The 12,878-nt window shown below is 44.8% G+C and overlaps 1 protein-coding gene across 1 annotated transcript in view; it reads right to left on the bottom strand.

The window, feature by feature from the left end:
* Mypn (myopalladin) overlaps nt 1–12,878 on the bottom strand; it is a 96,262-nt gene that overhangs the window by 57,828 nt on the left and 25,556 nt on the right. Inside the window, exons 3-4 of the mRNA XM_021174306.3 lie at nt 3,706–3,881; nt 1,656–1,707 (exon numbers count right to left, since the gene is read on the bottom strand). Of these exons, the coding sequence (XP_021029965.1) occupies nt 1,656–1,707; nt 3,706–3,881 (228 nt within the window). The remainder of the gene's footprint in view (nt 1–1,655; nt 1,708–3,705; nt 3,882–12,878) is intronic.

A 12,878-nucleotide genomic window follows, 5' to 3' on the forward strand; every position in this document is an offset into this window, starting at 1 on the left:
GATGGGGGCTATGTGTTAGCATGAGGTAAAGCAGAAAGCTGGATCTGGCCACCAGAGACTCAGGATGGCCCATGTTGGTACTGAGTACATGGAGAACTCTGTTTATCAGACAAATCCTGAGATGTATGTAAATAAGAAATAAATATCTTATTGTTTAAGTCACAGTTAGTTTGCTCTCTGTTATGTACAACTGAAGCTAAAATCTTTGCTATAACAAGTAAATTTAATGGATACATGTGATCTCTCTCACTTATTGAAACCTGCAGACCAAGACCCGTATCCACTAGTCTTTGTAGCAGGATCCAGGGGCTCCGAGAGAGGAAGGACGTGTGTGTAGCTGAGGACGAGTCTATTATGGATCCCGGAGAGAGAACCTTGAGACTGGGGGGTGGGCTGGGGGGTGTTAATGATGAGTCGGAATTTTCACAACGGGAAATTGAACAAGAGGCACTGTCTGAGGGAAAAGCTAAAAAACGAATGCCATGCTGTTTGAGTGAAATGCCAGCCAGGAGGAAAGACTGAGGCAGGCTCTCCTGTCTCAGCTGTCAATCAAAGTCGACCTTCTTTGTAATGGAGACCAAGTGAAGATTTTTTTTAATGTCATTTGTTTCCTGTTGGGTTTGGTTTTTCTACAGCACGATGATAAGACCAGAACGATTTATCTGAGAGCGACTGGTACTGCCTCAACGTATATAAAAGAGAGAGAAGGGCGGGGTCAGAGAGGAAGATCTTTAAGGAGGTGATGGCACTGTACATGCGTACAAGACCGGGACTGGGGACCAGGGCCTTGGGAATGATGGTAGGAAGGGGTGATAGGGTTAAAGCGGAATCCCTGACTTGCTAATGTTCACATGCACACAGAGCTGTGAGCAAGTTATCGCCAGGATCAATGCAAAGAGCATTTGAGCAACAAAACGTGATTTCTTCCCTCCCAGGGCTTAAAAGGGGCAGGACGAGCTGCCCAGCTCTGCGAAGCCTTTCTTGATCTTTCTCTCTCCCTGGACCAGCGGTCTATTGAGCCCAGTCCTGTTCCACTGTACTTCATTACACTTGGAATTTCTTACCCTACTTCCTGTACAAGTCCCTCTACTAGATCTTAAATCTCGTATAGGCAGAAAGCCCATGATTCTTCACTGAATCAGACACAGCGCCTGGGCCACAGCAGGGGATCAATCAAAGTTGTAGGAAAAACAATAACTAGATTGATAAAACTTTACGCAGTGCCACTGGTTAGCAAAAAAGGCTATGACTTGCCAAGACATTTATACTGTCTGAAACTCATGGCAATCCTCCCGCCTCAGCCTCCCAAATGCGAGATTACAGGTGTGCTCCACCACACCCAGCTTTATAATTACTATTTTTAAGTGTACTTTAAAAATTGGGAGATATATATCCTTTTTAATAGATAGATATAATGATACTTCATAAGGGACATTTCATTTTTTTAAATGAATTTGAATCAGAAAGGATTCAAATTAATCTGGTGGACAGGATATAAGCAAAAATAAATGGAATCTTCCCTAAATCCGCCCATATATATATATGTCTTCTTGAAATGTCAGGCTCTACCCTGGAAGCACCTCCTTCAAGTTCTAAGGCATTAAGTGGGGGTTCTCTTGGGGTCTGCGGACTAATGTTGAGGCTGTAAGAATTACCGATTCATCTCTTCTTTGTTAGGGTCCCCTTCTGAGTCAGAGGAAGAGACTCCTGGAGAAAGGGAAACAAAAGACCGATCATTTACTAAACAAACTCCAAAGACCTAAAAAAGAAACTTAGACTTAGGAAGGGGCCTAGTGGTTCCCCGTGAACATTCAATCTGGCAAGGGAGGAAAGTTCACCGGAAGAGGCCAAGGGAGCCCTTCAAGGCCATGAGCCTCGTGAGTATTACAAAGTTATACAGTTCAAAGGAACTGGGCCCTGTTCTGAATCCCGGTGGGTAAAACACCTGCTAAGGTTTTGGGATTGGCAGGGTGCTCTTTGCAGGCACCCCCTTGTGATCACAAATCCTCACAGAGTGGGTGAAAGGGGGGATTATTCCGGATTCCAAACATTGCAGGTGTAGGTGGGGGCTCTTCCGTCCTGTCCTAATATTAACAAGTTATCCTTCATCTCGGGGGTGGGAGTCTTCTAGGTGCAGATGCCAGAATGAAAAGACACACAAACAGCAATGCAATCTCAGTTCTCTTACCAGATGCCTGAGCCTAGATTGCCTTCTCAAGATAGCAAACTCCAGGAATATACAGTAGAGCTAAATCTGGAGGTATTTATTGTGCTCTTGTGCTCCAAAACCTTGAGGCTAAAAATGCTGAGCACATTCCTGCCGGTGTATTTATTCACTAAATGTTTGTCAAATATTCAATATGTGCTCCGTTCTGTGGAAATCATTAGGGGATGCGAATAAGGAGCAACGAGACCACTTTGGCCTTGCAATCTTCTTGGCAGATGAGTGTTTATTCCATGATCATATAACATGCAAGTGCAAGGTATTTGTAACAACACTTAAGGTATCAACTAGGCAAAAACAGGGACTAGAGGATTATGCCCTAGATCAAACCCAGAGGACGAAGCGAATAGGATCACAAGCTTGGTAGACACCCCAGGACTACAACTTGATTTCTCCTCTAAAACTACTTCTGTTGAAATCGCCTTCCTTCCCAAAGCTCTCAAGTGGTCACCTGGTTTCCACTCCTGGCTCCCGACAGTGTGTCTTCTCAACCAGCAGCTAGGGAACCCATCATGTTATGCCACACTGCCCCTCCTCAGAGCCTCCCAGGATTTCCTGTGTTACTCAAAAGCAAAGCCCTTGAGGTGACTGAAGAGGATTTAGGATCTGCTCACCTGCCACCCCACACCTCAGCCTCACCTCGGGCTTCAGGCTTCCTTTGCTTCGTTCTTGCTTGCTCTACTCTGGCCACATTAGCTCGACTCTTCCTATTTTGTTTAAATTGTCTTTATTATTATTACTATTTTTATTAGCGTACATGTGTGTATGTGTGTGTGTGCATGTGTGTGTATTATGTGTGTGCATGCGTGCGTGCGTGTGTGTGGTGTGTGTGGGTATGTGTGGGTGTGCATGTGTGGTATGTGTGGTATGTGTGTGTGTTGTATGTGTGTGTGTGGTATGTGTATGTCCCTGTGCGTGTGCATGGGCACGCTCGTGTGTGTGTGTGTGTGTGTGTGTGTGTGTGTGTGTATTGTATTGTATAGGTATGCATGAAGGTCAGAGGACAGCATTTCTGAGTTGGGTCTCTCCTCCACTGTGGGTACCAGTGTTCAACTCAGGTTCTGGGCTTTTAGTCACCAAGGCATCTCATTGGCCCCACACTGGCTCATTTCTACCTCGAGACTGGCACCTCTTACCTCTGAGCTACCACACTTGCTGATCTTTCTGCCTAGGTGATTTCCCTGGACTGTCCTGTGGCCACCAGCTTTTCCCTCAAATGTCACCTGGTGAATGAGCTCTTTATTGGTCATCTCTTTCCTATTTTTTCTGCAATGTTATGTATTTATCTTGGTTTATCTCATTTGTTTGGAGTTTCTCCCATTATAACGGGAACTCATTGGCACATCCGCTGAAGAGCTTTGTCTACTTGGTTCATGACAAGTGTCCCCAGTGTCTAGAGGGGTAGAAAAGGGCCCCCTACAAATGTATACGTAACTACAGATAGTTAGAACATGTCACACTCCAAAAGTATTTAGCTTTACCTTCTATGTAAATCTCAGCGGAAGTTGAATCTGTCCCATAAATGTTGGAAGCAAAGCATGAGTATCGTCCTGTGTCCTCTTCGAAGGCTTCGGCGATGGTCAGTGAGTGAAGGTTTCCTGCCTGCACAATGTGGATGTCTGGAGAGTTTTCAAGCTCCTTGCCTTCACAATACCACCTGCAAGGACGAGAATATCGCCATCAGACACAGCAGAAACCGGAGAGTTCTCAGGGATGGTGGGATTTACTAGGGAGGTGGAGGTAGCAGCGTCAGAGGTTCAAGGTCATCCTAGCCTACATAGTGGAGGTCAGCCTGAGCCATAGGAGGCCCTGCCTCAAAACAACTACAACAAACACCAAAACAAACACATGAAACTGAATAATATCAAGAGTAGAGATGGCTCCAGATGTTTCCCGAGGAGACCTACATCCAAGCTTTGAGTCAGAATGCGAAGTAAACCTTTGGTTTGGTATTGTTTGAGTGTAACAGCGAGATGCGTCGGCAGTATCCAAACCACACTGATATTTTACTCTGGGAATTGAGAAGTGACTCCTGCTGAAAAGGACAATGGTGAGCTGGCTCAGCGGTTAAGAGTTACTGCTAGCTGAGAAGCCTGAATCCCATTCCGAGCACGGAGCTCACAACCACTTGGGATCCCAGCTACTGGGGATTGGATGCTCTTCTGTCCTCCATGGACACTGTTTTGCAACACTGCACACAAATTCACACATATACACACATGCTTTTGTTGTTGTTGTTGTTTTTAAAGAATTATACAACTGAAAGATGTTGAGAAAACCAACACTGTCGATCACAAAGCTGAATCTGCGATACAGATGTTCATTTCCTCCCAAGTTTTTATAGCACACATCAAGTGCTGCTTCATCTCATCTAGAGAGCCTCAAAGAGGTGGGAAGTGCTTACGATGTCAGGTGCACTTGTGTATGGCACTATACGAAATTTAATTTATTCTGTTACTACTTCGCCTAGGACTGACCTAGCCCTGGTAGATAGCCCAAGTTAAAAGTTTCTATGCATGATGTATGGTTTGTTTGTTTATTTATTTGTTTGTTTAAGACAGGATCTTGCTATGGTAACTATGGTTCCATGGCCTGGAACTCACAAAGACCAGATTGGCCTCAAACTCCAAGATCCACCTGCCTCTGCTTCCTGAGGACTGGGATTTAAGGTGTAGACTACATACATGCCTTGCTGGTCTTTTATTTTAATTCTGTATATTTAGTTAGAACCTTTTACTATGTATAGCATACGGGGTATTTTTTCTAGCCAAAAGTTAATACAAAATAATCTATGGAATATTTAGGGGCTGGAGAGATGGGTCAGTGTTTAAGGGTGCTTTATTGCCTTACAGAGGACTGCAGTTTAGTTCCTGAATGCTTATAAGATGGTTCATAACAGCTTGTAACTACTCCATCTCCAGGGGATCCAGCATCCTTTTCTGGCCTCATGAATACCTGCATTCACATGCACAGACATATATATACTTTTTAAAAAAAAATGTATCTTAAAAAAAAGAAAGAATAAAATGTGAAAGGTGCCTAGTAAGAAGAACAAACATTGAAATATAATTTTTCACATAACAGTTTTGAAAGAAAAATCTATTGATCACTTCCATATATATTAGTGATAAGAAAAAATAATATATCATTCCAGTTGGGCCATGGTAGTGCACACCTTTAATCCCAGCACTCGGGAGGCAGAGGTAGGCACATTTCTGCGTTTGAGGCCAACCTGATCTACAGAGTGAGTTCCAGGACAGCCAGTGCTACACAGGGAAACCTTGTCTCAAAAAATAAACAAAAAAGTGGTATCATTCTTAGGAAAGGACTGTGGCAGTGATGTTAAAATCACAGATACACTTTGTTCTCGGAACCAACAATCTCACTGGGATGTGTACAGAGAGACTTGCAAATGTGCAAACTAGGAAATATACAGGTTACCCTGAGAAGAGCAAGCCATTAAAAACAAGCTAACTGTTCATCTTTAGGTCATTGTTCTCCAAGCTAAGATACAGCCACTATACAATGGAACATGGCAGCTCCCACAGGAGGATGGGAGGGAGCACTAAGTGTCAATGTAGATGGATCCCTAAGATATACTTAACCCTGAGTGGCTTAGTTCCCACCCCCCACTACCACTTGACCAAAGCAGGATTCTAACGCTCACTCTAGAAATTACATCTGTTCACCTACTTTCCACAGGCAAGCTGCTCGATTCTCTTGCATAAATACATCGAGGTCACCCCCGTGTCCAGTACATCACAGTCACCCCTGTGTCCAGGTTCTCCCTTCCTCTGCTTTCTACCGCTATAAACATAACTCATCCATGGATCTGTGGCTTAGATATCCCACATGAGGCTTCATTTACCACCAATGATTAGTGTGTTTTCTAACTCCATCTTTAAAAAAAAAAAAAAAAAGACAACTTACATCCTGAAAGTTCTGATTGACTGCAGTCTTTCACTGAGTCTCTGTTTTGAAGTTCTGTTTGTCTTGCACTGGGTTCCTAACCTTTGAATTTTATCTTCACAGGGATAGTCTGCCTCATCCAGGACAGTACCTTTGCACTCCTGAAGCATCTGCAGGGCCTAGCACAGCTCTGTCCCCTTTCTCCTTTGGCATCTTATGTCATCCCTTGGTATCAAGCACACCTCCACCTCTGATCTGCTTTCTCAGCCCGGACTGAGTCTCTCCTCTCCTCTCCCCCATCCCCTTCTGTTTCAGCCTTATGAGCACACTGAGCCCCTCTCTACCACGGATCTTTATGTAGACGGTGTTTTCATTGATAGGGGATCTTATTACATTTGTGAAAAGCTTTCCCATGGTGGAGCGTGCCTGCTGGAGCATGCTTGTGGAGGTCAGAGGACAGCCTGTGGGAGTCAGTTCTCTCCTTCCACTATTCGGGTCCCAGGAATTGAACTCGGGTCATCAGACCTGGTGACAGGTGCCTCTACCCTGAGTCATCTTCCTCCAGGCCCTTGACATAGGCTCTTACTAAGAATCCCAGTTTGGCTTGAAACTTGTTTATGTTGCCCAGGCCGACCTTGGCTTTTTGTCCTGCCTCCACCTTCTGAGTGCTGGGATTACATGCATGTCCTCCCACATCTGGCTCCACTGTGGGATTTTTGTGATCCCTAAAGTCATCTGCCCCAGATCTTCACAAAGATCTGTTGGGGCTTGGTCTGGTGCTGTGTATACACATGTTATATTCTGTTCTCCAAGATCCAGCTGCCCCCAGAGGAGAGAATTCTCACATATACCAGCCTTGGTTATGTAAACCTCGCTCCCAAGTTTAAAGTTAATTGGTTAATAAAATGCTAGAGCCTGCGATTGGGCGGTAGAGAGTGAAAGGAAGGACTTGAGGATCGAGTGAGGCATCTCAGGAGACCAGAAGAGGAAGGAGGAAGGAGCACGGGGAGAGGATAAGGTTACCATGAGGCCAGATGGATCATGATGGATCATTCATGGGAATGAATGACTCAGGCGAGACTGAAACAGCATGTAACAAGTCGCCTATGGCTGGAAAGTAAGTTACAAAAGCTCACAACCTGCCCAAGCTCGGCTTAAAAGCTTGTAAATTAAATACCAGGTACTGGTGCCTTTTATACAGGCTAGCTAGAATAATAACTAATTTTGACATGAGCTTCGCTAAATGAGACCACTGCTCAAATGTCACGTTCTGGGAGAAGCTTCCCAGACCCTTTTCCCAGGACGACCTCTTTCTATTCATTCTATCACGCTAATCCAAGCATTAGTTGCTTTTGGTAGCAATGACCAAGCAGTGACCTTGGCTAACAACACAAAGGAGGAAGGATTTTCCTTGGCTCAGTTTCAAGGGGTCTAGTCCTTGCTTGCTTGTCCCAACAGTCTACTTCCTCCAACTGGGCCTTCTTCCTAAAGTTTCTAATCTTCCAAACATGGCATCAGGAGCAAGATGACCATTCAATATATAAACCCATGGGGACATTTATATCCAAACCGTGGTACGTTCCTTTGTCATCCTCTCAGTATCCCTTACTATTTGAAATCATATAAACTTACCTGGTCACTGTCTGCCCCCCCCCCCACTCCTGCCTCCCCCCCCCCCAGTAAAGCCCACAGCAGACCTCACCTGTCATAATTACCATGACAATCCCATCATTCACAGCTGTGCCCTGGTCCATGCAGGTACTCAGAAGGAAAGGGTTGATGGACTTGTCGAATGAGCAAACAAAACGACCGAAAACATTCATGGTTGATGTTTTATGGGTGTGCGTTTGCCTCATCAGACTCATGGCCCATCTCTGAGCAGCAGATACAGGACCTGCGACTGCCAAGACAGTTTCACACAGCTCCCGGGGCACACAGCTAACCCAAACTGTGAGGAGTGGCCATGAATAAACCTGAAACACTGGGCTTTTGATCAAACACTGTGTATTAAGCATATTTATCATCATTATTTTCCATTTGAAATACCCAGAAAATACTACTAAAAAGATTTTCTTTCTTCCTTCCTTCCTTCCTTCCTTTCTTCCTTTCTTCCTTTCTTCCTTTCTTCCTTTCTTCCTTTCTTCCTTTCTTCCTTTCTTCCTTTCTTCCTTTCTTCCTTTCTTCCTTTCTTCCTTTCTTTCTTCCTTCCTTCCTTCCTTCCTTCCTTCCTTCCTTCCTTCCTTTCTTTCTTTCTTTCTTTCTTTCTTTCTTTCTTTCTTCCTTTCTTTCTTCTTCTTCCCTCTCCCTCTCCATATCTCTCTCTCTCTCTCTCTCTTACTTTCTTTTTTTTTTTTTTTTTTTTTTTGGTTTTTTCGAGACAGGGTTTCTCTGTTTAGCCCTGGCTGTCCTGGCACTCACTTTGTAGACCAGGCTGGCCTCGAACTCAGAAATCCGCCTGCCTCTGCCTCCCGAGTGCTGGGATTAAAGGCGTGCGCCACCACGCCCGGCTTCTCTCTTACTTTCTTGTTCCTGCCCAGGAGTCTTGGAACAGAGTCTCTTAAAGCCAACTCAAGTTTTTAAAACTTGGTAAGTGGACAAGGATGATCTTGAATTCCTCATGCTTCTGACCCCACATCCCGAATGCTGAGATGACAGAATAAAAGACCTTTCTAAAGGCACAGAGCCACAAAAACTAAAAGAACTCTGAAGGAAAACAAGAGCAGGCGCTCCCATCGGGTGCAGTGGGAAGATGGACAGAGAGATGCAAATCCAGCATTTCCTCGGGCTGTCAGTGAAAGATGCACTGAGCAGCCAGATCCCAGAAAACTGGGTCATGGAGACAGGAGATTGCTGACAGCAGGGGGGAACACATGGAATGTAAATTGGGGAAAGGTTACAAGTTTGGGAAATGAGCCTCCACTCCAGGTCACTGCCCCTCGGCTGAGCAGTCAGCCATTGTCCCAGGAGGGCTAGACTGCAGGGTGAGCAAGCAGAGGTCCCAGAGGCAAACAAGGGAAAGAAGGGCTTCAGGAGGGGTTTCTCTGGGGAAAACCCAAGGGCTTAACCTCACAGACCAGGCTGGTTTGAAGTTCATACACTGACAGAATCGAGTCAAATTTGTTTCATGTTCAAACACATACAGACAAAGAAGCCAGGTATATGCCACTGTGCCGAGCCTTTAAAATGAGCTTTCACGTTAACGACCAGAGTCATGAGTGTGGCTGTGGCCTCTCCGCACACATCGGACAATGAGACATGTTCTTCCTCTACCAGTGCTGCCCCTCATCTCCACCATAGGGCCTTCCCACCCCTGTTCTCACGTCACTTGTTACATGTCTCTTAGCCTCTCTTCCCCTTCCCCCTCCAACCCTAAACGCGTAAGTAATCTCTCCTACATTGTGTAGACACAATGTAAAGTGACAGTCTGGGGTCACAGATAAGTGACCAGGTAACTGCCTCCCACACAAGAGGCCTTGGGCTTAGCCCTAAGCACCAAGACAGGACAATATGCATTAATTATATGCAAATAACAAATAAAATACATGGCTTTACATAGGGGACTCAAGCGTTATAGATAGCCACAGGGGTCTTCTGGAATCGATCCACTGATAACAGTGGGTGCTATGTAAACAAAGAACCTTATCCCATAAGGCTGTAAAGTGACAGTTTTCCAGTCACAAGCAACTAACCATTACATATTTTTGATATAACAATATATTGAGGCAGCATGAAAGGAAAACATCGGGGTGCTGGTTTAATGCAGGGATGCTGTCTCGGCCAACAGACAGAAATCAACAGAGAATAGCTTACGCCAGCTTATGCTCAGTAACTGCTTCAGAGGCATCTCGCTGAACTAAGGTCTCTCACTTTCTGTGAGAACAAAAGGGAGATTATTTGCCCATTGTATTCACAGTTACCCTGATGCGGCAAAAGCCACAGAGAGCATGGAGTGTTTCAGCCACATTAATGGAAGCAATGTCACAGAGCAGACTGAGGTAGCGAGCCCAACACACCCACAAAGAACAGAGTTTGACAAAGCAGCAAAAAGCATTAGTTTTTATCAACCCCCCGCCCCCGGAGGCTGGGTCTCACTCTGTAGTCTGGGCTGGCCTGGAACGATGTAGCCCAGGTTACCTTCTTCCTCCCAGGTGCTGGAATGGAAGGGGTGTGCACCCAGCAGCTTTTTATTGAATCTTAACCCTGAGTCTATGTTTTTAAAGATGCTGGGTGATGGAGTGGGGTGTGACAGAAGGGATTGCTGCCTCTTGAGGAGGGTCCTTGTGCTGTGCTCAAACTGAAGGCTAAGCTCACTGTTTCATGCATGGTGTGATCTTTTAAGTGGAACTTTAACTTGGAACCTGATAGACGGGATATGGACACTCAGACCTGGGTCACGAACCAAAGGAAGCAAATGTGTCATCTCATGTAAGAACAACAGACGGTATTTGTTGCTGACAGGTTAAAAAATGTCTTTTCTGGGAGACACCAGAAAACTTTTATGTTCCCTACAGTGAGTTTAGGTTTTCCACTATCTTAAAGCTTTGATTACTTTTTAAAAAAGTGAAATCAATGATCTAACAAATGATTTTTTTTAATGCCACGTTTTGGGAGGTCTGCATTCTTCACTTCCCAAATGACAAATGGAAGATATTGTCCCTGTGGAGTTCAAAATGACCCGGTGGGTTTTAACACCAGGGGACAAAAGTTCTTTGGTAGGATTCAGGTTTCCCCCTGTGCACTAATCTTTAAGAAGCCATGAGCTGAAAGGCTGAGAAACACTAATGTTTCCAATCCCCCATCCGTACTGACATTACAATAGACTGAGTGCCGAAGCAAATTCGCATGTGTACATACAACATATATCACACATACCTATCATACAGACACTTACTAAAGCAATGCCACTCTTCTGGCTAAGTTTTTTGATTTGGAAAATACTCTTCATCAAATTATTTTAGAGTGACCTGTTTATTATTATTATTATTAAATGGATGAATACTTGGAACACTGTACTTTTCATTTCTAACATGATATGTAATTATAACTCATATAAACAAAATTTCTAGGCTGGAGACAGTAAGCTTGTTTCTGTACAGGGAGCGAGGAGGGAGGGAGGGAGGGAGGGAGGGAGGGAGGGAGGGAGGGAGGGAGGGAGGGAGGAGACAGGGAAGAAGAGGAGGTCATAACAAAAAGCCTTCTTTTGGGCCTCAGTGATCTTTAAGATTGTAAAGGGGAACTAAGAACAAAAATATTGAGCACTGTGAACTGTAAGAGACCTAGAGGGAAATAAACAGGAAACTGTAAGGAGAATCGAAAGTAGTCCGCTCTATAATAGTTGCTCTTTTTTTTTTTTTTTTTTTTGAGATAGTGTCCTGGCTAACATGGACCAAACTGACCTCAGACTTTATAAGAACCAAACTGGCCTCAGACTCTCAGGAAGCCACCCATCTCTGCCACTGGGGCGCTGGAATCAAGGCGTGTGCCACCACGCCCTGACCTGTATTTCAATTTTTGAATTTAGATTGTATGTGCGTTGGTGTTTGGGTTACATGGATGTCTGTCCATCTTGTGTGTATGTGTGTGTGTGTGTGTGTGTGTGTGTGTGTGTGCGCGTGTGCCTGGTGCTCATGGAGGGTGATGCATGCCCCGGGACTAGTGTTACAGAGGGTTTGTGAGCTGCTAGGTGGTCTCTGGGTTTTAGCACAGGTCGTGTAGAAGAGTATATAGCACTCTTAACCACTAAGCTATCTCTCTAGTGTCTGCATTTGAATTTTTAAGCAATGTATCAGGGTGGTTTTTTTTTCCTAAAACAAATGTAAGTAGTTGTTTTTAAACAAATAAATTTCTTCCTTTATGTAAACATTATAGGACTGTCTCAATTCCTTCCGTAAGCTTTCTCTTCCGGGAAATTGGATGCCCAGAGGGAGCTAAGTGGGTGGGGTGGGAGTGGGGGAGGGTGGGAAGGGGTGGGGTGAGTACGTGTGTAGGTTCAAGTGCTTGAGCCCTTAGTCAGAAGCATTGAAAATGCTTACTCAGCCCGTCCGACTGGCTTCCGCTAGGGCTGTTCCTCAGTCCTTTTTTTTTTTTTTTTTTTTTTTTTTTTTTTAAATCTCTTTCACACTGAGATCCAATCAGAACTAGAGTGCCTTCCGAAAGGCTCCTAACCCCACCCAGCACCCTGAAGCCTTCCGAGGGTGGGAGAGAGACACCTGACCACAGAGCTACCCTTGTTCGGGAAAGCTCTGAGAGAGATGACCTCACCTACGCCAGGTTTCCAGAGTGCCGATCCCTAGACACTCACAGGAGGGCAGGACATGCCCAGTGTGGTTTGTGGCTCAGAAGAAATGAGGCACCGGGCTGGGGAAATAGGGAAGATCCAAACCTCACTTTTACATGCCAGAGTCACGACCAACCGGCCAAGCCTGCTATCAAGCCTCAAAAGGAAGACGCTCAAGAAATCTGTTTTCCAGATTTTTTTTTTTTTTGGCAGCGTATCATTATATTTTACTGTTAATTACTAGTGCATCTAAAACTCGACTTGGATAAATATTGTGACTTGTCGTCTCAGCACGTTAACAAGTTCTAAGTATAATTTGATCATGTTCTTCTGACTCACCAGTAATAGTGCTTGTTAAGAGAGCGCTTGCATCGAGTCCTCCCTTAACCTTGCCCCAGGCCTTCCAAAGTCCCCTTCCGACCGAACTTTATGTTATTTTGGTAGGCCCTGTTCCCTTTCTTTCTAGAA

The sequence above is a fragment of the Mus caroli genome, unplaced genomic scaffold, assembly GCF_978045245.1.
Source record: "Mus caroli unplaced genomic scaffold, Mus_caroli_1 scaffold_9, whole genome shotgun sequence".
Taxonomy (NCBI): Eukaryota; Metazoa; Chordata; class Mammalia; order Rodentia; family Muridae; genus Mus; species Mus caroli.